The 27,231-nt window shown below is 45.5% G+C and overlaps 1 protein-coding gene and 1 long non-coding RNA gene across 2 annotated transcripts in view; one reads left to right on the top strand and one right to left on the bottom strand.

Moving 5' to 3' along the window:
- iqsec3a (IQ motif and Sec7 domain ArfGEF 3a) overlaps positions 1–27,231 on the top strand; it is a 171,371-nt gene that overhangs the window by 140,493 nt on the left and 3,647 nt on the right. The window contains exons 9-14 of the mRNA XM_056277151.1: positions 3,879–4,018; positions 11,446–11,571; positions 14,796–14,895; positions 20,491–20,649; positions 25,541–25,633; positions 26,028–26,071. Of these exons, the coding sequence (XP_056133126.1) occupies positions 3,879–4,018; positions 11,446–11,571; positions 14,796–14,895; positions 20,491–20,649; positions 25,541–25,633; positions 26,028–26,071 (662 nt within the window). The remainder of the gene's footprint in view (positions 1–3,878; positions 4,019–11,445; positions 11,572–14,795; positions 14,896–20,490; positions 20,650–25,540; positions 25,634–26,027; positions 26,072–27,231) is intronic.
- On the bottom strand, positions 19,371–23,450 carry LOC130110156 (uncharacterized). Its single transcript, XR_008810029.1, has 3 exons — positions 23,374–23,450; positions 22,887–23,049; positions 19,371–19,466 (listed from the first exon to the last, which is right to left on the bottom strand). It is a non-coding gene; the product is annotated as an uncharacterized LOC130110156 (long non-coding RNA).

Raw genomic sequence — 27,231 nt, 5'->3', positions numbered from 1 at the left:
TGTCTGAGAATAATGAATATAAGGAAGGGATTTTCTTTGTGAAGTTGAGAATAAAGGAAGATAACCCATTTGGTGGGCTGTTTGTAATCTCCGTGTTATGTACAATGCTAATTGTCTTTTATCAACAACGATCAGTGTTTTGTGTAATAATTTCTGAGTCTTGAGTGTTTGCAGGCAATTTCCACGACAATACACATGGCTCCCCCATAGTTTACAGCCCGGCCGACAGTAGAGAAAACTGTAATGGTACTGTGCAGCTCTTAAGTCTGAAGGTGAGAAACTTAAAAGAGTTACACCGGGGATGTAGCAGGTCAGACCATTCAGATTCAATCCAACATTACTGAATAGATGAAGGGCGCATAAATCACACAAAGTTGAATCACTTCATCTAGACACAACGTTTATTGGGAGAAACATTTCCTCACTCATCTAAGTGACCTCTTCAGTCTCAACTGACTGCAGGTATCCCCATCATCATCATCGGCGGTCACTCAGGGTCGAGTATGACTCCCCTCCTTCTAGGTCCTTGTGGGTATCCTTGCGGGAGGGCACCTACGCATGACAGCTTTTTACATGGAGTGGCCAATGTACCTGCAGCCACCACACGGTCCTTGGTTCTCCATGCTATTGGCCAGAGTCCAATGGCATGGAGAACCAAGAAGATTGGGGGACCACCTTCTGTTGCAGCCTTCATCCGCCTTCACTGCCGTTGTGACCTGGAGACATCTTCCACCAGTCCCGCCGTTGAGGTCTTTGCTGGAGCGCACTTTGTCTGGAACCTCCCCCTTGACCTATCCACCTTGGGTGACCCTACCAGGAGCCAAGCTCTGGACGGCATAGCTCTTGTGATCATTGGTACACGAAAGCTTCTCTACCACGACAAGTTGGTGATCCAGGAGAAGGCAGGTATCCCCACCCTTATAAACAATATGGTGGCATAACAACTGAAAATAATGATCGGTTTCATATGCAAATTGATGTGAATTCAAAAATTGGTCCGCCACAAGGATCAGGTCCCCCGACACAAACAGAGCAATATAGTGTACGCTGTTAAGTGCCAAGAGAAATGCTGTGAATTGTACACTGGGGAAACCAAACAGACGCTGGCCAAGAGGGTGGCACAACTCAGGAGAGCTAACAAGTCAGGCCAGGAATCCGCAGTCTACACCCATCTACAGGCCAGCAGCCACTCTTCAAGGAAGAGGATGTGCACATCCTTGATAGGGAGGAACACTGGTTTGAACGGGGAGCCAAAGAGGCCATCTATGTGAAGAGGAGATGACCATCCCTGAACCGAGGGGGGTCTGAGAGTACATCTGTTGGAATCTTACAATGATGTGATTGCAAACATTCCCCAATCCTCTGTGAATAGTACACATGGCCACTGAAACTCTAGTTAATGGTCACACGCATATTTGCATATGAAACCAGTCGTTGGTTTCGGTCGTTATGCAACTGTATCGTTTGTACGGGTTGGGATACCTGCAGTCAGGTGAGACTGAAGAGGTCACTTAGATGAGTGATGAAACATTTCTCCCAATTAACATTGTGTCCAGATGAACTGATTCAACTTTCTGTGATTTCTTTACCTGGATTATCAAGCATGCATAAAGATAAGGGAGCGTAAAGTTAAAAATGTTAGAAGTCCCGTGTCCCTGCACCACCCCAGCTGATGACCACATTCACAACCCACAGGGTTGTCAGCGCCAGAGATCACCTGTGGTTCACGTCTCTCACGTTCACAATGGAGCTCGTTCACCCGGAGAGGAGAGAGGGCCGTCGTAGTTTTACGCTACCTCTGTGGAATCAATCAGGACTCTCTCGGGTCGATGCAGAACAACTTTAATAGATTCATCCAGGCTGTTCCCCACAATTAAATTAAGTCGCAAAATCAATTCCTTTGTCTTATGCAAATAAGTGTATGCCATTTTCTCTTGTTCTCTGTTTGACTGTTTGTGCTGTCTTATGCTCTGGTAGTTGTTATTACTGCTGCTCTTCCTTTCTCTTTCTTCCTCTCTTTCTTTCTTTGCATTTCTTGTTTTGTCTTACGTAGTTGGACTGTTATTCTGTCTTTCCTTGTTTGTATTCTTGCTGTCATTCACTCTCCTTGCTCTCTTCCATCATCAGTCACTTTCTCTCTCTCTTTCATTCTCTCACTCTTTTACTCTCACTCTTTCACTCTCTCTCTCACTCTCTCTTTCATGCTGTCTTTTACTCTTTCACACTCTTGCTCTCTCTCTCTCTTTCGCTCATGCTCTCTTTTACTCTTTCACTCTCTTTCACTCTCTTACTCTTTCACTCTCACTCTCTCTCATTCTCTCTCTTCTCTCTTGCTCTCTCACTCTCTCTCTGTCTCCGTCTCTGAAACCAGTGTTGAGGAAAAAGCGTAGTAGAATATTCATTATCTCAATTAAAACGACTAAATCGGACCGTCAGTGTCAGAGGCATGTCACAGTGGACCAACATCAGACAAAATAAACACCAGCTTGCCAACATCGATTAATACACCGGCTCACTACAATATGAAAAGTGACTTTGCTACCAAATACCCGGTTTGCGAGATAGCTTTTGTTTTTTCTTTTCTTTTTTTTTCAGCGTGTGGCCCCAGACTCATACTGCCGGTTGACGTCTGTCATTGAGTCTTCACGGCAGGCTGGCATTTGTCAACAGGGTTTGTGACAGCTTAACTTTGCACACTGAGGTGACAGAGATAGTGGCAGACAGCGAAACAGGGCTGGGTCCAAGCTGCACCACGGGAAAGAAGGACGCGTAGATAAGAGGACAGCTGCAGACTAGGTGGAGAGGGAGGAGAGGCAGAAGAAGAGAAAAAGGGAAACATTCAACAAATGTAAAGTATTACCCTGACATTTGGGTCATTCTCTCTCTCCACTGCATTGACTACATAATGTAGAGTGATGTATCAGCATATCCCAGTGTGCCTCACTGTCACTGCTGTCAGGAGTGGCGGCATCATTTTCTCCACACACATCCAGCCCCATTGAATACTCAATGTACCACTCAGTGCAGTATAGCATTCCAGATATAATGGGGGGGGGGCGTCTCGGGGGCAACCTTTCAGCCAAACGACATGCAGACCTATCCAAGGCGAAATGCCACAGCCTCATATTGTGCATTCTGGACAGAAAATTTTGTAATAGCACAGAGATCTTAACCTTTCCCTTGCCAATTAATCACCTTTCACGTTGCCTCTGTTGCTGATTCATAGAGAGAGAGGGAGAGATTGTCAAAGAAAAAATGATGAGAGAGAGAGAGAGATTTGGGGAGTAAAGGGGAGTGTAAGAGAGGAGGGTGTGTGTGCATTTTTGAAGCTTTAGTTTTGAATACTTTGATGTTAACATTTTCAACTGTGTGTGAGAGAAAGAGAGAGAGAGTGTGTGTGTGTGTGTGTGTGAGAGAGAGAGAGAGAGAGAGAGCTCATGTTTGATCCTAGTTGAGTATGTGAGTCAGCCTCCTGCAGCAGGGACACACTCCTTGACTCCCTGTCTGTTTTAAGGCCAGTTTACACAGAGTACAGCTCCACCACTGATACAGCAGCAGTCACTCTGTATTTGTGACTTCCAATATCACATATACACACAAACACACACACACACACACGTACACACATTCACATGCACACAAACATACAAAACTAAAACACAATCCTCCATGCACACACACAGACTGTACCCACAAACACACACGCACGCACGCACACACACACACACACACAAACGTGCTTCAGTACAAGACACACCACTCAACCTCATAGAGAGCACTGCATGCATGCACTTGCTTTTGCTCTATATGTGTGTGCATGTACAAGCATGCATGTGCCTCCCTACGTAGCAGCCCAAAACCGCTCTGGTTTACTGCAGGTGTGGACGACGGAGCGGACATCCCTCGAGACATGGTGGTGGGGATCTACGAGCGGATCCAACAGAGAGAGCTCCGCTCCAACGAGGACCATGTCACCTACGTCTCTAAGGTGGAGCAGTCCATTGTAGGCATGAAGACGGTGAGATGACACACTTCATTTACCCTTAGACACAGTAACAAGTGTAGCTGCAGGTGCGACGCCGCCTGCAGCTACACTTTCCCTGTCCTCGCAAATGCAACTTCTGCTATCTTCATCTACACTAGAAAACAAAAGGGGGGAAAGAGCATGCACGTGTGTTACTTTGTGGCTATAACAATGCTGTTGACACAATCACCAAATTAGATTTGTCATATGTTGCCTTTCACAGTCTTTGTGCGAGTTCATAGGTCATCAGGGAGGAGGGTCAAGAACTTGTCAATCATGGCTACAGAAATGCTACGTGTGATGCTGGCGGTCTTGCGTTCCGAAGCGAAAAAGAAAAGAAAGAAAAAAGATTGTGGACGCTGTTGCGGCTAGTGCTACTGGGGAATGCTAACCTATCATAGCTTAACCAGCTACTCACCGGGTTGCCTCTGCTATTTAGAAGATAAAGAAAGCCACGGAGCCTTTTTGCCATGCTGGCGAGCCTTAGTCAGTGGCACAGACAGGAGTATCAACCCTAACATGCGTGTCTTTGATGGTGGGAGGAAACGAGCACCGGGAGGAAACCCATACAGACATATGGAGAACCTGCAAACTCCACACAGAAAGGACCTGGGTCGGCCTGGGGTTCAAAACCAGGACTTTCTTGCTGTGAGGCAACAGTGCTAACCAATGGGCTACCATGCTGTCCATTTCTCGCCAACATTTAGCCTATGTTTTTTGACTCTATCATGGTCCTCCCTCGAGGAAACATCAAAAAGCAGGGGTATTGTTGACACTGCTCAACGAACCTTTCCTTGATTTCATCGTTCCACCTGACAGCAGCAACAGCAGCGTCCCTCTTTCTTTACCATGTTTACATATGTGCATCAGAGAGCAGTCTGTCATCCTATTGGTCAACGTCAAGGAACACATCGTAGGAGATGTCAGACTAGGCAGGAAAATGCAAAAAATTGACATGCTAGACTTTTGGTCGGGGTGTTGTGGGGCATCTCTGATGCCGCATTGCTGTTCTATTATTAAGTTATTAAGTTTCCTTTGTTAATCTCCTTGGGGAAATTTCATTACTGGAAATCAACCCATCCTATCTGTGATCTGTGTAGCAAGGAACAGTGGGCTGCCGCCTTCATGCTGCGCTCAGGAACCAACTCCAGTTCTTTTCCCATTACTTCGGTCAGGGGTACAGACAGGAGTATTAACCATAACATGCATGTCTTTTTGATGGTGGGGGAAACCAGAGCACTCAGAGAAAACCCACCGCAGACATGGGGAGAACATGCAAACTCCACACAGAGGATGACCTGGGATGACCCCCAAAGTTGGACAACCCTGGGGTTCAAACCCAGGACCTTCTTGCTGTCAGGCAACAGTGCTAACGCTGAGCCACTGTGCCACCCAATTTCACACTACACAGGGTAAAGACCCCCATTCGTTGTTCCTGACTTTCATAATCGGGCCCGATGCTGGAAATTTGTCGGTGACGACAAAATCAGGCTGAAATCACGTAGTCTGATCCCGGCATTACTGACACTTTGGTCAAGAATGTGGACAACACCAAACTAATGTCTCATAACAATCCATATTTAATATTCTATTTAGCTATAACTAATCAAAACTCGGGTTTTGTCTAATTTTCAGGACAGGCAGGATTTGGATTTGGGGCATCTGCTCGTCCGGTCACCCTAGTTTACCTTGGGCGGAGGTCCAATATTTAGCCTAGTCAAATTTCTCGACATTAGATGAGTCATACCTTGCTATCAGGACCACAATCATTATCTCAGGTCATTACTCAGTCCAGATACATCATTAGCCACGGTTATCTTCAGATTTTTTTTCTCCCATCAGCTTTAAATCATTTTCAAAATAGCTCAGCTGTCGAGCATTTGTGACTCATGCAAACGGTTAATCGCTCGTTATTCCTTCATCCCGGAGCCGAGCTGCCAGTTTCAGTCAAGAGAGAAGTGCACATTTCCCTTGAAAAAAAATTTTTTTCCCCCGAATATTTCAGTAAAACTTTCTGGACGGATAATTTGCACCTTGTTGTAAGTCTATGAATGCAGAATTCGGTAACACTTTAGTATGGGGAACGTAGTCACCATTAATTAGGTGCTTATTAGCATGCAAATTAGCAACATATTGGCTCTTAATTGGTCATTATTACGTACTCATTAATGCCTTATTCTGCATGGCCTTATTATACAACCAGTAAGCCATTAACTATGAGTTTTCCCTCTATAACCTCAGAATTATTGCTTATTAGTAGTACCATCTCAATATGCTTTGCTTAGTATGGACTTTATAAGGTGGTAGTACCACAAGAAGAGTTATTCTGCCTTACTAACACTTAATGAATATGGTCTGTTCTTACATAACAAAACACAAAACTACAAGTGTTAATAGTGTTAAATTACTGTAAATTAAGTTTTTGTTACTTAGAATATGTTCCCCATACTAAAGTGACATCTTGATCATTACTAATTCACTAGTAATTAAGTTTTTTTATGTTCCCCATACTAAAGTGTTACCCAGAATTCAAACCGTCAGGATATCATGTCAGACCACTGACAATTCAAATATTCATCATGAAAGACAGGTCAAGTTTAATATTTCTTTATTGGTTTTCATCATGTTTTCGCCTGGCATACACAATATGAGCCAAACTTCGGACAAAGTAAAGCTTTTTATTGACATTTTCTCATCAGACATTACTTGTTATGCAGAACCACATTGGCGCTTCCAGTTTTTTGTTTGTTCGCTTTTGTTTTGACCTGCCCTTTAATTTAATAAGCCTCCCAGAGAAGAATGAGTTTCCAGGGGATGATGAAGAGAAGGCTGTCAGACACCGAACGTTGATGGATCATTGTGACAGCACATATTGCTCCACAAGGGATTTCTCTGCCCGGGAAAAAAATAAAAATAAAAAAAGGCTGAGTTGTTTATTCCAGAGATAAGAGGTGCTATCACCGCAAGTGTCAGAATTCCCTGATTGAAGTTTGGAGACCTGTTTTGTATTGTACTAAGGAGAAATGGTTCCCTTGAGAGGGGTTATCCTGTCAGTATTCGTCAAATAGAGGAACTTGTTAGGCATGAATATTTAATTTGACTAGACCAAGCATCTTGAATTTGAGGATGAATGTTCAAGTCTTGGAAAAAAAAATTAAACGAATCTAAATTGGGTTTAATAACCTAGTAAATATAAAATAATCTGTCTTGTAAGCAAATCAACCCTCTGAAGCCTGCAGCTAATTTTTTTTTTTTGCATGGAAAATAAGCCATGTTCAGACCTACCTAAAGCTAGCCTGAGAAAGATATTTTTGAAAATATGTTTTTTTAGCCTGAGTACAATTATTTTTATTTTTTGGGGGGGGGGTTATATTTTTTAAGTATTGGCTGGCTTCCCTTAGGTGTTGAGGCACAATTTAAACTTCATGTAGACCAGTTAAATCCACATTTCATGACCCCTTTGGTCCATGACATTAAAGGAGAAGCAACTAGGCAATGCTTTACTTTCACATTTTTGCGGGATGCCTCTCACCTCTTATTGGCCTTGCACGTGGAATTAATTTACATGAATTTGGGCGGCACGGTGGCCCAGTGGTTAGCGCTGTTGCCTCACAGCAAGAAAGGCTCCTGGATTCGAACCCCGGGGTTGTCCAACGTTGGGGGTCATACCAGGTCATCCTCTGTGTGGAGTTTGCATGTTCTCCCCGTGTCTGCGGTGGGTTTTCTCTGGGTGCTCCGGTTTCCCCCACTATCAAAAAAAGACATGCATGTTAGGGTTAATACTAGAGGCAGGTGACTAGATGTGGTGAGAGAGGACATGTAGGTGGCTTGTATGACAGAGGAAGATTCAGAGGATAGGAAGAAATTGAAACGGATGATCCGCTGTGGCGACCCTTAACGGGAGCAGCCGAAAGTAGTCGTAGTAGTAGATGTTAGGGTTTATACTCCTATCTGTGCCCTTGATCGAGGCAATGGGGAGAAGAACTGGATTTGGTCCCCGGGTGCTGCACAGCGGCTGCCCACTGCTCCTAGATACACAGCTAGGGTGGGTTAAATGCAGAGAGGAATTTCCCGATGGGGATTAATATAGTGTACCCAAATCAAAACACCAAAAATGCACATTTCATGACCCTTAACACCCAGTGTTACATTTTTGGTACATGACATTTAAGGAGATGCAGCTAGGCAATGCTTTACTTTCACATTTTTGCAGGATGCCTCTCACCTCTCATTGGCCTTGTACATGGAGTGAATTTAAATATCTGTTAATAAATGGTGCACATCCAGTTTTTCACAGTTTGAGAGGTGCAACTTTCAATTCAGAATTACATTAATTTGACACCATAATGAATTAAGATTTGTTCAAAAGTGCTGTCGACAATGAATTAACCTTTTTTTATCATTATTGATAACATACAAAAATGTAAGATTGGGCTTTAAACTATTAGTCCTGTAATAGACACATTTACATGGAAAAATGGAACCATCTCTGCCTCAAAAGCCATCCAGCCTCCCCTAAATATTTCAAATACCACGTAGATAATGGCATGGAGTTGCACATCTCATTTGATAATACATCTTATAAATAGAAGCCCTTCCCCTACCATGTGTTTTATAACCCATTCAGGGAGAGAGAGGGATGGTTGTGGGGGTGAGCACATAGCATTTCAGGCTAATGATGCCTTCCCATGATTCCAGCATTAGTGTAATGAGAGACAGGGCTGGCTGTGCAAAGCCAGGCGAGAGTCTGTGTAGCCTGCAGCGACGAAGAGGAGGGAGCAGGAGCGAGATGGGGGGTGGGGTGGGGGGTGTTGTGTGGGCTTGTTTCAACGTGTCCACAGGGAGCAATGGGGGTTAAGGCACTGGGAGAGAAACAGGGAGAGCAGGGGGGGGGGGATGTTTGCATTTGACGGAGGAGAGGAGATGAATGAGAGAGTCATCGATGATTGGATGGATTTTCGCGGTAATGGGAACACAGAAAGGTGGATAGAAAAGGGGAGAGGCAAATCTGAGCGTGAAGAAGAGGCGAGGACATTATTAGATCACTCTCCAAAGGAATCAGGCATACTGGCAATGTAATCTGCTTAAATGGGGGAAAGCACGGAGAGCGGTGTGGCCCGTGGGGAAAAGGACTGCCGCATATTACTGACCCCTGCTTAAGTTTAGCTCATCCAACTCATACCCTGTCTTTCACTCATTTAATCCCGTCCCCCCCCCCTCTCTCCCCAGTGTCAGAATGGCTTTCACTGGCAAGTGCAGCAAGTGCAATGCAAGCTCTACAGTACGATGGACAATTGCTAATTTACATCGTCCAATATAAAGTAACTGCATAAAACATTCAATAACTGTTAGCTCTATTAATTTCGTTGTAGTCCTGCAAAACGCCGCCCTGCTAACAAGCGAGCAGCAAAACGCCGTGACGTTCTCACAGTGAATCAAATCGAGAGCGGGGTGTGACAGCGCAATTTGCTTGCTTTGAAAGGCAAACAAGCAATGCCGAATTACAGGTTGTAAGAGTCTTTACTGTGAAATTGAGAGCTCTTGTTCCCAGATAACAATCCTAGTGGGCATCTGAAGTGAACATCCCGTCTTGTGATTGTTTTGTTTGACCCCAAGGCTGTGCGAGTATATAATCCTGCAAGATGAAGGGAGAAGTGAGATTACACTCATCTAAACGCACATTAATTCCCATGTTCTCCTGAGGGGGACACAGTTATTCTTTGTCAAGAACTTGGATAACCCTTAAGCCCTCGGCGTTATCTTAGACAACACTCAGTCTTATCTGTTGCCCTAATTAAGATTTTATGAAAGACTCTTAATAATTCCGCTTAGGTTAGTGTTCACTTTACTTGTTTGTCGCGAAAACTTTTTTGTCTTGCATGCTGTATTTTATGTCGAATTTAACAATACAGTATGTGACGATGAACACCTGAGGAACTTACACTTGCCGTGTAAATTACATTTTCAATTGCCCAGTCGTTTGTGTGAGGGGAGGGACTGAATCCAAAAAGGGAAAAAAAATGGAAGTTGGTGCTGGAGTGGCGGCACGGTGGCGCAGTGGTTAGCAGTCGCCTCACAGCAACAAGGTCCTGGGTTCAAGCCCCGGGGTAGTCCAACCTTGGGTGTCATCCCGGGTTGTCCTCTGTGTGGAGCTTGCATGTTCTCCCCGTGTCTGCGTGGGTTTCCTCCAGGTGCTCCGGTTTCCTCCCACAGTCCAAAGACATGTAGGTCAGGTGAATCGGCCATACTAAATTGTCCTTAGGTGTGAATGTGTGTGTGTGGGCCCTGTGATGGACTGGCGGCCTGTCCAGGGTGTCTCCCCGCCTGCTGCCCAATGACTGCTGGGATAGGCTCCAGCATCCCCGCGACCCTGAGTGAGGATAAGCGGTTTGGGTAATGGATGGATGGATGGAACACTTGAGGATGGTTGGTGTCCTCATGCAGTCAAACATTGCTTGAATCAGGGTTGCATACATGGCCGTTGTGCCTTTGGGCAAGGCACTTCACCCCAACTGCCCCAGGTGACGCTGCTCCCAGTCTAGGTAACATAGGCACCAATATGAACAATTTTCTTTGTAACAAATGGTCCGATTAAAGACTTTAACTTAAAGTTTCAGGATCATTATCAACTACATGACCGCATTTGTGAACCTTTCCGCTTTCAACCCCAGCGAATTCTGAGTAGTTCCCCGGCCTGACCTTCTACTTATGGGCAAGTGTTTCACATCACTTTGTATTCTGTTCCAGGTCTCAGCTGCCCCTACACATACACACACACACATACACGCAGACATTACTATAGCCCGAATGCACTAGCGTGCAGTTTCTAAATATAGTCTGTGGGGTTTTAACTGCCAGCATTTTCCGTAGGCCAGATCTTGCAGGCTGCAAGTGCTCAAAGCAGCCATAGAGATTGATCCAAAAAATCTTCAGCGTCCCTCATCAATGCACGCTCACTTCACAGCCTCTCTTTGGATACGGTTCCCGTCATTGTAGTTTATCGTTCCCCTCTGTCTTTTATCTACTCTGTCCGTTTTTATGATTCCTCTTCTTCAAAGTCTTCCAAAATGTAAAGGATGTCAAGTTGAAGTTTAATGGCCCCTTTTAAAAGACCAGAGAGCTTTTATATAAATATATATATATATAAACCAGAGCTCAATTCATCAATAGGTCCTTACATAGCCAAAAAAAGTAAAAGAGGAAAAACGTCATCATAAAGGTAATTATTGATGGAGGACTTATAGCCAGGCACATAATGGAGGTTCAACCTGCAGAAATGTTCCCGACTATTTTAGAGAAGACTGATGTTTCTGGTAGTCAAAAGGATGTTAAAGCAATGGAAATGGTTTGAATCGTTTTACAGTCTTCTCTATTAATTTGTCTCGAGTCCTCATTTCTCGTCTGTTTTTGCGTCCTGGCAGGTTCTCTCCGTCCCTCACAGAAGACTGGTGTGCTGTAGTCGACTATTTGAAGTGACGGATGTCAACAAGGCCCAAAAGCAGGCAGCGCACCAGAGAGAGGTCTTCCTGTTCAATGATCTCATTGTGGTAAGAACAATGTTGGGGGCGGGGGTGGGGGTCTTCCTTTCCAAGAGTTCACAACATTATTGGGACAGCCGATGTAAGTAACTCTCATTTGAGTTCGTGTTGCTTTGACGTACTCCAAATCCGCTCAGACAGACTCAAAATGGCCGTTTCCACTAAACACACTGCGGCTGTAAAGCTGCTTATTTTGTTGTGACAGCTGCAATGCACCATCATCCATTTCAACAGTGCACCATTTCTCCGCGCTGCTTTGCCTCTTATGTTGTTTCCTTACTCAGAAATTCTTTGACCATTTCTTTTAATAATGTGACTCGGGGAGGAGGATTTAACCCATACAGCACAAGAGGCATAGCAGAGACTAGGTTTCCAAGGTTAAGAACAATTATGTTTATCAAATTTAAAAAAACGATAAGAAAATCATAACACTAACATTACTAGAAAAAAGGTATGGAAACAATTATGTCGACTAGAATAAAAACAGTATCAGGAGGCGGTACAGCTCAAATACTATGCAAAGGAGACGCTTTGTAAAGTAAGAACTACTAGTCAGGGGGAGGGGTCGCTGTCCAACAAGCAGGGGAAAATTTAGGTGAAGACCCACTCTGTACAAAATGCAAAAGGTTGGCGAGATTACGCACACAAATCAAAGGTGAAGTGCAAAGTGCAAACACCATGCAACCGTGCAATAGAGGGAGGGGTTACTCGGCGTACTAGGCCCCGGCTTGAACAGGCCCACAACCCCCCTTCATGGATCGAGTCCTGACCTAGAGCATGGAAAGAAGCATTGGGGAGGGCAGACCGGAAATCTACACACATTTACTAATGTTAAGAAAAACCCTGCCGGCATCCAGGTAGCGGAGCGATCTATTCCACTGCCTACCAACACAGGGATCACGGTTCGAATCCCTGTGTTGCCTCCGGCTTGGTCGAACGTCCCTACAGACACAATTGGCCATGTCTGCGGGTGGGAAGGCAGATGTGGGTATGTGTCCTGGTTGCTGTGCTAGCGCCTCCTCTGGTCTGTCGAGGTGCCTGTTTTGGGGAGGGGGGGGCAGGATGATCCTCCCACGTGCTATGTCTCCCTGGCAAAACTCCTCACTGTCAGGTGAACAAAAGTGGCTGGTGACTCCACTCGTATCGGAGGAGGCATGTGGTAGTCTACAGCCCTCCCCAAATCAGCAGAGAGGGTGGAGTAGTGACCAGGACAGCTCGGAAGAGTGGGGTAACTGGCCAAGTACAATTGGGGGAAAAAAACATATTTCATGGGGGCGTCCAGGTGGCGTGGCAGTCTATTCCGTTGCCTACCAACACAGGGATCGCCGGTTTGAATCCCCGCATTACCTCCGGCTTGGTCGGGTGTCCCTACAGACACAATTGCCCATGTCTGCAGGTGGGAAGGCAGATGTGGGTATGTGTCCTGGTCGCTGCACTCGTGCCTCCTCTGGTCGGTCGAGGCGCCTGTTCGGGGGGGAGGGGGAACTGGGGGGAATAGCGTGATCCTCCCATGCACTACGTCCTCCTGGTGAAACTCCTCACTGTCTGGTGAAAAGAAGCGGCTGCCAACTCCACATATATCAGAGGAGGCATGTGGTAGTCTGCAGCCCTCCCCGGATCAGCAGAGGGGGTGGAGCATCGACCGGGTAGGCTCAGAAGAGTGGGGTAATTGGCTGGATACAACTGGGGGGGGGACCTCCCACAGAAATTAAATACATAGAGCCAAGGCAAAACAGCAGTCACCACTTAACAGATACGAAATGGATTAGATAGGCTCTCACTTAGGGCAGGAACAGGCATTCACCTCTATCATCAGTCACCAGCAACCCAGGGAATGTGCTGGGGGCCAAGGGAGAATCTGGCCTATAACATTAAAACAATCAGTCAACCCTCTAAGCCACACACAACAGGAACCCAGTGCATAAAAGCAAAGGCCACAAAAGCGGCTCAACTAAATCGCTGACCACAGGGATGAGGGTAGTATCTTTACAGCCTGCGGTTTTGCCCAGTGTATATATAGAGGAGCATCAATGAGCTACACCTGATGCACCTGATCAGGCTCACTTAAGGTGGGCTGGCATTTAAGGTGGAACAGCTAACCCTACTATAAATGGCTAAATGCAGTGTAGCAATGCGTCTGTAAGTAAAGCATCTCTGATCCCAACAGCAAGAGGTATTAATGTGTCCTAAATTATAAATTCCTGTAGTGAAGTCCTCTTTCACTTGGGTTAGGGCCTGGATAAGTTGTTCGTTTGGTTCAAAGTCACGTAAAGTGTGGAATTGAAAAATGTTCCGCATAATTAATGAGCTCATTAGGAACCACACAGGGGTTATCTACTCAAAGTATTTAACTACTCTAATAATGATGTCACATCTTGATCTAGCTGACCAACTACAGCAAGGGTAAAGAGTAATATATCTCCTCCACAGTAGAAAAGTGACTGGGGGGATCATATGGAAAGGAAGGTTAAACGTCTGAGGTGGAAATTAGTGACGGCAAAAGTTTTCCTCTTATATCGTTTCTCCTCCGGCACTAAAAGTGCAGCATCTTCTGGACTTTAAAAGCAGTGCTGAAATGGTCTCCGGTATTTTTTACTGCGCGTAATGAAACATATGGAGACTTTTCCTCACATTTGGTTACGTTCCAGCAACTCGAAGTCGTCGACGGTGTTTAAAGTGCCAGTGTGATGTATTGGTTTAATACGCCTGCCTAGTTAGCGTTGCAGCGCGAAGAAACTTCCCTCATCTTTCTCTATATGCAAGGTCATTTCATGTAAAACCACCGTAACATCACCAAGATGTTTATTATATGAGCCCCTGAAGTGTTGTTTGGGCCAGAAATTGCAGGCCGGGCACACAGAGTGAAATGTTATCGCCCATTTGAAGGTCACGCTGAGTATGAATATATATTGGATCGACTCTTGATGCTTACCTGGGGATAGATAGTTGGAGCTAACCTTGTCCCCCCCCCCCCCCAAGTAAGATCTGACATTTGTTGTAGGTCATGCTGAAGTCCGAGGGTCCTCAATCGAGGAGCTCGAGATGCACTTAAACCATTGATATATTCAGTGCAGGGGTTGTCTCTTCTATCTAAAACCTTCTAGCTCAGGGTTTGTTCTTTTTTCTACAGGTTTCTGTCCCTGGCAGATTCTACTAGAAAAAAAAAGGGGGGGGTAGTTTCTGTTTTTATTTTCTTTGAACGTTTAACAAAATATCCACTGTTTTGTGGTCAGATTTTGAAGCTCTGTCCAAAGAAGAAGAGTTCTGCAGCCTACACCTTTTGCAAAGCCATGGGCCTACTGGGCATGCAGTTCCACTTGTTTGAAAATGAGTGTAAGTTACACACATACACACACACACACAGGTCTACTTGTCCTCCCTTCACAACTCGTCACCCTGCCCTTTTCTTCTGTTTGCTCAAAAATGACAAACTATGAGATAAGCTGTTTTTATGACAACCCCTTGTGTTCACGGTGAGCCTTTCATGGATGCCCTGCGTATTGGCAGGTCACAATATAACCGTGATTGTCAATGTAAAGAGCCTGTCCCTCTATCTTTTATTCATCTGCCACATATTCAGTATGTGCAGTATGGGTTTGGGCGATGAATATTTAAGAAGATATATTGCCAGCTGTGCTCTGTCCTCTCATCATCCAGTAATAATGCTCAGAAATGGGACATTTGCAGGGATTGTGGGGCTGGGATCAGACTTCAGCTGAGTCTAAATTGTTCTCACTCATTGATTTTAGGCAAAGTTTTGTATATGCGATGCTAGTATGCAAATTTTGTATGTAAAATGCATGTTTTTTTACATGTAAAAGGCATGTGTGTGCATGCTACATTGATGAAAGAATTTAAGTATTGTGTTTATGGTCACTAATCATTCAAAACACTTCCCCTCAATTCTTTGCGCCTTTCCCGTTTCCATGGAAACCAGGCAGAGGAATTTTTTTCTGATCAATATGGCAGCCACCTTCGGAAATTCAGTTGTATTTTTCAATAGATTTATGATAAAATGTTTTTTTTGTTTTTTTTTTTTTTCCCTTAAACAAAGCAGTAAGGCTAAACTGAAATGGACAAGACAAAAGCGACAAGATTCTTTTAATTCAAAAGTGGCAACGTTCTTCTTCTGGTGTTAGGACATTTCACTTCCGCTTGTGTGCAAGTCCACCAAGTGTAACAAACATGGTTTGTAGTTCATACTGCATTCTATGTACTGAATAGTGTGGCACAAGTATACACAACATACCTTAAGTATGTAGAAGGACTAACTATTCACACATCGCTTGTGTCCGAACTCAAGTATGAATTTATAATAATAATCATAATTTTATTTATATAGCACCTTTCTAAAACAATGTTACAAAGTGCTTCACAAAAAAACAAAAACAAAAAACAGATAAACTCAGACAAGGCAGGAATAAGAGGAAGATCAAATAAAGAGTAAAAATAAAAACAAATATCAAACATTTTTAAAAGCTTTCATAAAAAGAAAAGTTTTAAGACAAGCTTTAAAAGAAGCTAAAGACTTAGTTCGTCTTAGCTCAGCAGGAAGAGAGTGCCATAGTGTGGGGGCTCTAACAGCAAAAGCCCGATCACCCTTTGTAACCAACCGAGACTTGGGATAACTATCAGGGTTCCATCTGCAGACCTTAATGGTCGAGGGGGGACATACCAAGTCAGTAAATCACAAATGTATAAAGGAGCAATACCATTTAAAGCCTTAAAAGTGAGCAGTAAAATTTTTAAATCAATTCGAAATATAACAGGAAGCCAGTGTAGAGAGGCAAGCACAGGAGTGATATAGTCATGCCTCCTTGTCCCTGTAATGAGCCAAATCGGCAATTGATAAAAATGACCTAATTTTGGAGATTAGCTTGAGTTGGAAAAAGCATGACTGAACAACATGTTTAATTTGATTGTCAAAACTGAGGTTAGCATCAAATATTACCCCAAGATTCATAGCAGCCTGTTTAAGACTACCTGACAGACCACCAAGATTAGTAGCAAACGGACTGATGGAATTTTCGGGACCGAACAGAATGACCTCAGACTTATCATCATTACATTTAAGAACATTTTTGGACATCCAGGATTTAATGTCAGTGTGGCAAGCTGTGAGATTTAATAGGGTGCAAGGATCAGTGGGTTTTAGTGGCGTGTATAACTGAGTGTTGTCAGGATAAAAATGGTAGCGCACATCGTGATTTTGAATGACCTGGCCAAGTGGCAGCATGTATATAGAGAAGAGAAGGGGGCCAAGAACTGAGCCTTGAGGGACACCACAACTCAACTGAGCCACTGAGGAGGTAGAGTTACCCAGAACAACAAAAAAAGTTCTGTTGGTGAGGTAAGAGTGTAATAAGTTAAGAGCCGAGCCCTTGATGCCAACCCAAGTCTCTAAGCGATGTAGGAGGATGTTGTGATCAACCGTGTCAAAGACAGCACTTAAGTCCAAAAGAACTAAAATTGAGCACTCACCTTTGTCTGCATTCAGCATGTGTGATGCGTCTGTGGACAAAATATGGGTATGCAAGCGTTTGGGACTGCACATCTATTGCAGAGCTTCACCAGTGTGGGTGCAATGGTGGCAGATTTATTACAGGAAATGCAGACATCATATGTGACAGACATGTTGAGATTTCATCTAGGGCTGATGTTTTTCATTGAAAAAAAGTCATATATTTCAATGTTTCACTCAAAGTGTTCCAGAGGGTAGTTATTCCTTAACACCATCCATCCATTATCCAAGCCGTTTATCCCAATCAGGGTCGTGGGGATGCTGAAGCCTATCCCAGCAGTCATTGGGCAGCAGGGATGGGTGGCAGGGAGACACCCTGGACAGACCGCCAGTCCATCACAGGGCCCTATTTCAGCTCAGATATATTCTGTATTTCAAAATGCAATACCTCTCCCAGATCTTAAATCTCCTCACTAGATTTGAGGGTTTTGGTTGGTGTTCAGTATTATTTGTGTTGATAATCAAATATGTTGGTAGTCAGCCCACACTAAACATGTGTTACACTAGAGATAATTATTCTGCATGATAAGAAACATTGCAATATTTGAGATGACTTAAGGTCTGAAACCATGCAAAAATGTGATGTGAACGTATAGTGTATTGATACTGCCCAACAATATGTTTCCATCATTTTCCTAACTTTTCTGCAATTTCTAAGCCTTAGGATTCAGTTTGCCAAATTATTTTTCTATACATCTCCAGATGCTGCAGTTTTGCATAGGAACCCTGACATTCACTTTGTGAGGTCCCAGATGTATCCCAGAACATATAAAGTTGAATAACACAGAAACAGTAACTGACCAATGGGGGGGGGGCAACAGAATATATCAGCTTGGATAGCATTATAATCCATCCATTATCCAAGCCGCTCATCCGAATTTAGGTCACAGGATGCTGGAGCCTATCCCAGCAGTCACTGGGCGGCAGGCGGGGAGATATCCTGGACAGGCCGCCAGTTCATCACAGGGCCGACACATTCACACCTAGGGACAATTTAGTACGGCTGAGTCACCTGACCTACATGTCTTTGGACTTTGGGAGGAAAGCAAAGCACCCGGGGGAAACCCACGCAGACACGGGGAGAACATGCAAACTCCACACAGAGGATGACCTAGGATGACCCCCCCCCCCCCAAGGTTGGAAAACCCTGGGGTTCGAACCCAGGGCCTTATTGCTGTGAGGCTATCGTGCTAACCACTGCGCCATCGTGCCGCCTGGATAGCATTATAAACAAAATAAAATTCCAGAAATAGAAAATAGACGAGATTTTGTACGATTATGTAACTGTGCTTGTTTTTATGTTAATCCGCAGAGTTAAGATATGATGTCATCTTTCTGAACTGACTGTCCTGAAATGAACTAGTTTTGTTTTTTAGATGCTATGAATGTACAACACAGACAGATAAACACTACACCGACGCACAAAGGTGTCCATATGTGTGCAAATAATGGACACTAAACAAGTGAGCTATTGTCACCACGTGCAGTCAAGAGAGCGATGGGGTGGCACGGAGGCACGAATGTCTTGATAATGGAATCGTGCCGGGTATATGACAAAGGGAAATTGGAAACAGCATTGGGATGTTGCCGGTATCTGCACTGGAAACCAAACCTGGCATCCCAGCTCGGCAGATAATATAAAAGTATGAAATGTGTTATCTCCCTCTGGTTTCCCGCGGGGCAGGAAGGTACGCCGTACCCAGTTCAGGAGGGGGGGGGGGGCTTTCGAGGGAGAGAGCAATGGCTCATCAGAGCAAGGGAGAGATGAGGAATGAAAGTGCGAAGCGGTTGTGACTCATCTTATTTCTCTGCAGAATTTGACTGTTTTTTTATTTGAGGGGGGTCTTAAGTTTGAGCCACAGCTCTGGAAATGTGATAATTGTAATTCATACATTATTTAATAATACTGATCAATCCTCGTCAGTGTATCTGAGGCGTTATAGTGATTCAGTGTATCAGCGGCTGAAGTGGAAACACTTTGTGCGCTCCATAGGCAATTTTCCAGTGAATTAGAAACTGCAAGATAAGACTATAGACTACGGACACTTTAATAGAAGAACAATAGAGTTAGGGTTCAGCGGCTGCTGTGAGATATTAGGGAGCCTATCCATGGAAAAATTAGTTTGAGATTTTCTTTCCCCCAGGGGACGGTTTGCTTCGTTTTTTTTACCTGCGTCTTTCCGGAAGAGACAAAGATTAGGCCTGATCTGAGAGTAATCTGCCAAGGGGCTCAAGTCCCAGACAAAAAGGTTTCAAACTTACCCACAAATACAAACCAGTTTGTCTACTTTGCTTGTGTAATCTCTCCCGCTCGTCCAAACAGCCATAGAAATGCCATGAACAAGCCTGGCGTAGCTGCTGCACAGCCCTGTGCCAGCTTGTCCTGTGAGGAACAACAGCATACTGCTTTAGTATCTGACAATACTGCATGCAAAACTGAAGACGTGACAGTATTCATACACACACACACACACACACACACACACACACACACACACACACACACACACACACACACACACACATCATAGCTTGTGCTGAGTATTGCCGGGCATTTTACATTACCAGTACTGTTTCTGATGATTCAATTTGAACACAATTTTGACACCTTGCATTAGAGGATGAAAGCGCATTTTGTGCGAATAAACATTTTTGTAGGGGGCATCTGGGTAGCGTAGCGGTCTATTCTGTTGCCTACCAACATGGGGATCGCTGGTTCGAATCCCCGTGTTACCTCCTGGCTTGGTCGGGTGTCCCTACAGACACAATTGGCCATGTCTGCGGGTGGGAAGCCGGATGAAGGTATGTGCCCTGGTCACTGCACTAGCGCCTCCTCTGGCTGGTCGGGGCGCCTGTTGGGGGGTGGGGGGACTGGGGGGAATAGCGTGATTCTCCTACATGCTACGTCCCCCTGGCGAAACTCCTCACTGTCAGGTGAAAAGAAGCGGCTGGCGACTCCACATGTATCGGAGGAGGCATGTGGTAGTCTGCAGCCCTCCCGGATCAGCAGGGGGGGTGGAGCAGCGACCGGCATGGCTCGGAAGAGTGGGGTAATTGGCCAAGTACAATTGGGGAGAAAAAGGGGGACCCCCCCCCCAAAAAAAGAAAAATATTTGTAGCTAAATGTTTGCATGAAATGGTTTATGCTGTGCTATCTGCTATTCTAAATACCCGTCTCAAATTATTCTGTCTGGGAAAGAAAGACATCCATCTGTGAGAACAATTCTCAAGTTGGCATCCTGAGGCCTAACAAAGCCTTTTTTATTCAGATTCGTATTGACAAAACATCAGGCTGTCTTTAACTTGAAGCCCTAATGACAGGACGTACATAAACAATAAAACCCCTTTGCAGGCATCATTTTTTGTTTCTCCCCTCGTTCTGCTCATCTCCTATCTCTGCTCCCCAGACTACTCCCACGGCATCACCATCCTCTCCCCCTTCGGCTCCGACAGGAAGCAGGTACTCAACTTCTGTGCCCAAAGTGCAGAGGAGCTGCTCAAGTTTGTAGAGGACCTGAAAGAATCGATTGCTGAGGTGTCGGAGATGGAGCAGATACGCATCGAGTGTGAGTGCCCCTGACTTTGTGTGTGTGTGTGTGTGTGTGTGTGAGTGATGTACACGTGTGTCTGTTTCCGTTGTCTGTACATGTTGTTCTTTTCCCCATTAGCTGATGATTCGCTGCTCGTAGCATTTCCCTGTTTCAACATGCAGATTTCTTGAGTGTCTTCGTGCAATCAAACACGCTACCCGCTGGACACGAGTCTCAGTCATCAGACATCAGCAGATGACTGTTCTAAATAAGGGCTTTTGATGCAGATCTGCTTAGAGAGCTTGACATTTGTCTTTGTTCATCTTAGAAAGCTCGTAGAGGAGAGAGGGATTAGTGGGTGAGAGGTTTGTGTCTGTGTGCATGCACGTGTGTGTGTGTGTGTGTGTGTGTGTGTGTGTGTGTGTGTGTGTTTCGGTTCATAAATGGGTGGGTTGGATGGGTGGTGCGTCCCTGTACATCAAAGCAGCTCCCTTTGAGGCATCCATGTCTTATTGCCGTTATCTAGGAATGAACCCATATAGCCCCCCCCCCTGCCCGCCGAAAATGATGGCATCAGATTTCCGGTGCATGTGTGTGTGTTCGGACCCAGACTCCATAGCAGTTGCAGATTACTTGCGACATGACTTGTGGTAAGTGCTGCGCGGGTTTTATCGCAGTAAGGAAATACATATAAGGTCAGGTGAGCCGTGAGCCACTAAAAGCGTTTATTAAAATCGACGCCGACATACTTTGCTCGTAACTATCTTCCGATCGATGTCTGCCCCTGTGTCCCATCGCAGACAATATCTGAGTCACTTCAGTTTCAACCTATGATTTGGGGCGAGGGGGGGGAGGCGATTGAGCCTGTTTTATGAAAGATAACCTCACCTCTCATGCAGAAACGTTTCACCACCTCCTAATGAACGACCTGTCTGGTGGTACTATTCAGTTACCGATGTAAGAACATGTCTCACACGTCTGGCGAGACGAGCCAGAGAGCTTGTTCAGCACCGTGAGTCCTTGAGAAGTCACGGCTTTAATTTCGATGCAAAGGGTAATTAATGGCTGCCGTTGCTAGGAGCGTTGAAAGGGCCGTGTGGTGTGCACGACAGCTTCTGTGCAGTTGCTCTCGAGAGATGCTGTAAAATATAATTGTAAACATCTATTTTCAGCATGATAGAACTGCTCATTTGAACGTGTGTCTACCACTCCGTTCTATACGGGGGACATCACTGATGCCATTTCCTGACAATAGTGGAGCTCATTCAAAACTCATTACTACTACCAGTACTACATAGCCTCTGGTTTTGTAGGACTGACAACAATGAAAAGGAGTGGGGCATCCGAATGGCGTGGCGGTCTATTCCGTTGCCTACCAACACGGGGATCGCCAGTTCGAATCCCCGTGTTACCTCCGGCTTGGTCGGGCGTCCCTACAGACACAATCGGCCGTGTCTGCGGGTGGGAAGCCGGATGTGGGTATGTGTCCGTCCTGGTCGCTGCACTAGCACCTCCTCTGGTCGGTCGGGGCACGTGTTCGGGGGGAGGGGGAACTGGGGGGGAATAGCGTGATCCTCCCATGCGCTACGTCCCCCTGGTGAAATTCCTCACTGTCAGGTGAAAAGAAGCGGCTGGCGATAGTCAGCAGCCCTCCCCGGATCGGCAGACGGGGTGGAGCAGTGACCGGGATGGCTCGGAAGAGTTGGGTAATTGGCCAAGTACAATTGGGGATGGGGAGAAAAAGGGGAACCCCACCCCCCAAAAAAGAAGAGAAGACTCGGGGGGTGGGGGAGGGGTAGATGTATTTCCTTTTGACTTTGTCCTTGTATTTGTGTGTCATCACACATTTAGGAAAAATGACAGGGAGGGGGCGTAAAAGAAATGACTATTTAAGTTACTGGAATTCATAAGTCAAGCCCCCCTGGGGGGGGGGGGGGGGCAGAATGAACAGCGTCACGGGGCCCGCTGTGATAAAAGGTGGGCATTTTGTGCGAAGGTTACACGACACAATCAGGTCTTCACATTTATATTCATTGTGCGTTTTGATTCTGTTAAAGGTCGGAGGCCTTGCAGTGGGGCGACCCGTTTTTAAAACGGCGCTTCATGCGTGTAGTGCATGCACGCATCCGTGTGCGCTGCTGCACATGTCTGTGGAGCACGCCGAGTGAACCGTAAGTGCGATGCAGCGGCCTGAGAAGTAAACACCCTCCTACGTTCTGGGCTAAATCCGGTGTTAAACACCGGTCAAACGGGAGACGGCCGCGAACACCTACTTGTTGTGGGTCAGAATCTCCGCCGAGGATTTGTTGTTCGGGGTTTTTGTTTTCCTCTTCGTCATGAGCACTGCCGTTAATAGCGAGCTTCCTGTTAGTTCACCGGGTGCAGACCGGCACTCATTTTGGTTGGCTTCCTTTGCTGCGCCGCGGTCAAAACAAGCTGCAGGAAGGAAAAAGCGAGACGTAAACCAGAGGTGAAAAGAGGCCAGCTTCCCTGAAAGCAGTCGGGCATCAGTGATGAGTTGCTGTGTGTGTGTGTGTGTGTGTGTGTGTGTGTGTGTGTATATTTAAGTGCAAGTGTACATAAGTTGTAATCTCTCCTTGTCTGTCTGGAGATTTAAACGTGCACGCCCACATGCACACACACACACACACACACACACACACAAACAGCAACGCAAAATCTTGGCTCTGGGAGCCTGGCTGCTTCCAGTTGGCATCAAAGGGAGCGTCCCCTACCGGGAGCCAACCCCGTCTTCATTACCCTTCACTGATGGGAAAGGCCAGGGGCCACAAGAGAGCGCGGCACAGCACACAGACAGGCGAGGGCTGACAGCTGAAGGTTCTTCTCTCTGGAGGAGGTCTAAGGATAGAGCGGCGGTGTGTACTCACACACACATGATCAGCTCCCTCCCCGGCCCTCTGAGATCTTCATATTGTTCGCACTTGAGTAAATAAGCCTCAGGTCATCTCGTTTACTCATTTCCCGTTTTCCCCCTCTTTGAGAAATGGAGGGGGGGATTACGGTTTGTGTGACTCACACTGATCTGGGTTTGTTTTTCTCCGCATCCAGTTTTTGATAATGGCAAACAGTCATGATGAACCGAAGCTACGTGAGTCGGAGCCCTACCCACTGATTTGAATTGGGAGTCGAGACGAGGAGCGTCTCGTTCATTGACAGGGTAGTGTGATGATGACTGTGTGCTTTTTTTAAACAGTGCCCGGCACAGTTTAAAATACAGCGACTGTCATACTGTCAGTTACTATTTAGTATTTAGTTTTATTCTGGCCCCTTTTTCTTCCCGATTGTATCCGGTCGATTATCCCACTCTTCCAAGCCTTCCCAGTCGCTGCTCCACCCCCTCTGCCGATCCGGGGAGGGCTGCAGACTACCACATGCCTCCTCCGATACATGTGGAGTTGCCAGCTGCTTCTTTTCACCTGACAGTGAGGAGTTTCACCAGGGGGACATATCGCGTGGGAGGATCACGCTATTCCCCCCCAGTCCCCCCTGAACAGGCGCCCCAACCGACCAGAGGAGGCGCTAGTGCAGTGATCAGGACACATACCCACATCCGGCTTCCCACCCGCAGACACAGCTAATTGTGACTGTAGAGACACCCGACCAAGTCGGAGGTAACGCGGGGATTCGAACCGGCGATCCCCATGTTGATAGGCAACAGAATAGATTGCTACGCCATCCGGATGCCCTAATTTACTCTTTTATGTTATGCAGCCTGGTGATTCAGTGTGGAATTTGTTTTGCACCATAAATTGATCAGGCTCTACATCAGAGCAAATTTCAGATTTGACAAAAAAGAAGAAAAAACCCTCACAGTTGTAGTCCAGTTGTAACCCGGTCTGTCCCTTAAGATTCAAAAGCAATTTGCTCAACAAAAAAAAACAAGCAAATAAAATTATACTAGCAGCCCTTTTCTCCCCATCTTATATGTGGACGTTTCACATTAAAGACTTAAATTAAATGACCATTGGTGTCCTTTCACCTTGCTGTTTCTTGGGGTCTTGCGGTCTCTTGGGGTCTTGGGCTGTGCAGTAAGTTCTGCATTGTGATTAACATGCAGTGCAGTGCTTGGGACAAAGCAACATTTAGTCATCATGATTGGAAATGACACACTATTACCATCAAGTGTGAAGTGTAATTAGAGAGATGGAGATGAGCCCTGTGTGCTTACTGGAGAGAGCGGGACGCGGCGAGGAGGAAAGGAAGGGAATATAGTACGATAACAGAGAGCGAGAGAGAGAGGGTGCGTGTGTGTGCATGCATGCATGCATACGTGTGTGTGTGTGTGTGTGTGTGAGATGGAGAGAGAGAGAAGTGAATTATGCACAGTGTATGTATGATACGTCTACTTTGTATATTGGCTTTGTAAACTTTAGGCCCGCGTTCTTCAACACTTCATCCATGTATTTGCGATATATATTTGATGAATACTTTATGTACTTAATGTACTTCATACCCGTCATTAATGCATACCATACACACTTCTCTTGAAGTCATAGTTAATCATTAAATCAATTTGATTTGATTATCATTTCATCTTTTTTATGTATGTATGTATGTATGTATGTATGTATGTATGTATGTATGTATGATGGTATCTATCTATCCATCTATCTATCTATCTATCCCACCTAGTATCTATCCCATCCAATCCATCCATCATCCCACCTATCTATCTATCTATCTATCTATCTATCTATCTATCTATCTATCTATCTATCTATCTATCTATCTATCTATCTATCTATCTATCTATCTATCTATCTATCTATCTATCTATCTATCTATCTATCTATCTATCTATCTGTCTGTCTGTCTGTCTGTCTGTCTGTCTGTCTGTCTATCTATCTTTGCCCTCTGCCTCCTCCTGCTTGGTAATGATCATCCTCCCGTCCTCCATCTATTCCAGGGGAGTTGGAGAAGCAACAGGGAGCCAAGACACACTCAGCAAAGAACAATGGCACTCAGTTAGAGCTGCGTGGAAAACAAGGTTCTCCGTCAGGTCTGTGTGTGTCTGTGTGTGTGTGTCTGTGCGTGTATGTTTTCTCACAAAGTTGAACAGGAAAAAAAATGTGTTGTATTGAAATTCCCTCACTGAGAGCTTGTGCCCGTTGTCGAAATAATGTTTATCTGCCACCGGCATTCCTTGGTGAATTGATTTGTTGGAACTTTTATTTTATAATCCTAACTAGTAATTCAATTTGTGCATTTTCTCATTATTTTTTTTTTCTGAGTGTATTAACAAGTGTGCGACTATGGGAGATAATCACTTTAACAATGTGACATCTTGAAATACGTGACTCAATTCAAAATGTACAGTATTTCTGAGTGAGTAGCGTTGGCCTTGCTGTCACTTGATCCTGTCCGTCCTCCTGTTCTCCTCCTCGTCCCCACAGGAAACCGGGATGTGGATGACCGAAGCGGACCAAACGCAGTCGAGGTAAGTGCTTAATGATAGGACCATGTCCCGACCAAGAGGTAAGTGTGTGTTTTAGCGCAGAGAGTCACTTTTAGGGTAGGAGGAGACAGGGCGAGACCCCCGGGGCTAGCCGTTATCGTTAGCTTTGGAGGTGTCAAGCTAGCGCGTGTGACTGAGAGTGAATGAGCGAATGAGTGTCGTCGGGGAACGTGCTGCGGGCATGTGAGTTAGTCCAACAAACCCAAATAGATAGTCCATTCCCTTGCTCTCAAACAACAACAACAACAAAAAGAAAGATGGTGGTTTGGGACACTTAATAAGGTTATGAATCTCAACAGGTTATGCTCCCTGAAAATACCCTAGGCTCATATCCATCCATCCATTATCCGAACCGCTTATCCTGCTCTCAGGGTCGCGGAGATGCTGGACCCTATCCCAACAGTCACTGGGCGGCAGGTGGGGAGACACCCTGGACAGGCCGCCAGGCCATCACAGGGCCAACCCACATACACACACATTCACACCCAGGGACAATTTAGTACGACCGGTTCACCTGACCTACATGTCTTTGGACTGTGGGGGGAAACCGGAGCCCCGGAGGAAACCCACGCAGACACAGGGAGAACATGCAAACTCCACACAGAGGATGACCTGAGATGACCCCCCAAGGTTAGACTACCCCGGGGCTTGAACCCAGGACCTTCTTGCTGTGAGGCAACTGTGCTAACCACTGCGCCACCGTGCCGCCCTAGGCTCATATGTAAGACATAAATGCAAGCCTAAGAATTAGGCTATAATTAGCATTTAATAACCCAAACTGAAACGTGGAGTCCTTTAGGCCTTTTCAAGACAATGAGAGGGGCGCCTTTGTTGGAATAAGCTTAATATCAGCTTATGCACGCGTGTGGTGTCTGTGTTCACACAGGTGTATGTGCGTATTTCACCACAACGGACTCCTTCATCAACACACAAGCGGGAAGTTAAAGTTGATGTTCACCCCACAGGAATCTCTCACCTCTCCTCCGCTTGCCTTTACTGCGAGGAAAATTTTGCGTTTCGCCCAAGCTGAACTGCACTACCCAGGGGGCTTTGCAGTTACCGACCTCGAGGCATTAGATGACCTTTTGTAGTCATCTTTTGTGTGTTCCTGAATATGTGCAAGGTAGAAGCTTTTTTTTTTT

The sequence above is a fragment of the Lampris incognitus genome, chromosome 3 (assembly GCF_029633865.1).
Source record: "Lampris incognitus isolate fLamInc1 chromosome 3, fLamInc1.hap2, whole genome shotgun sequence".
Classification (NCBI taxonomy): Eukaryota; Metazoa; Chordata; class Actinopteri; order Lampriformes; family Lampridae; genus Lampris; species Lampris incognitus.
This window is presented reverse-complemented; position numbering and strand designations above follow the sequence as displayed.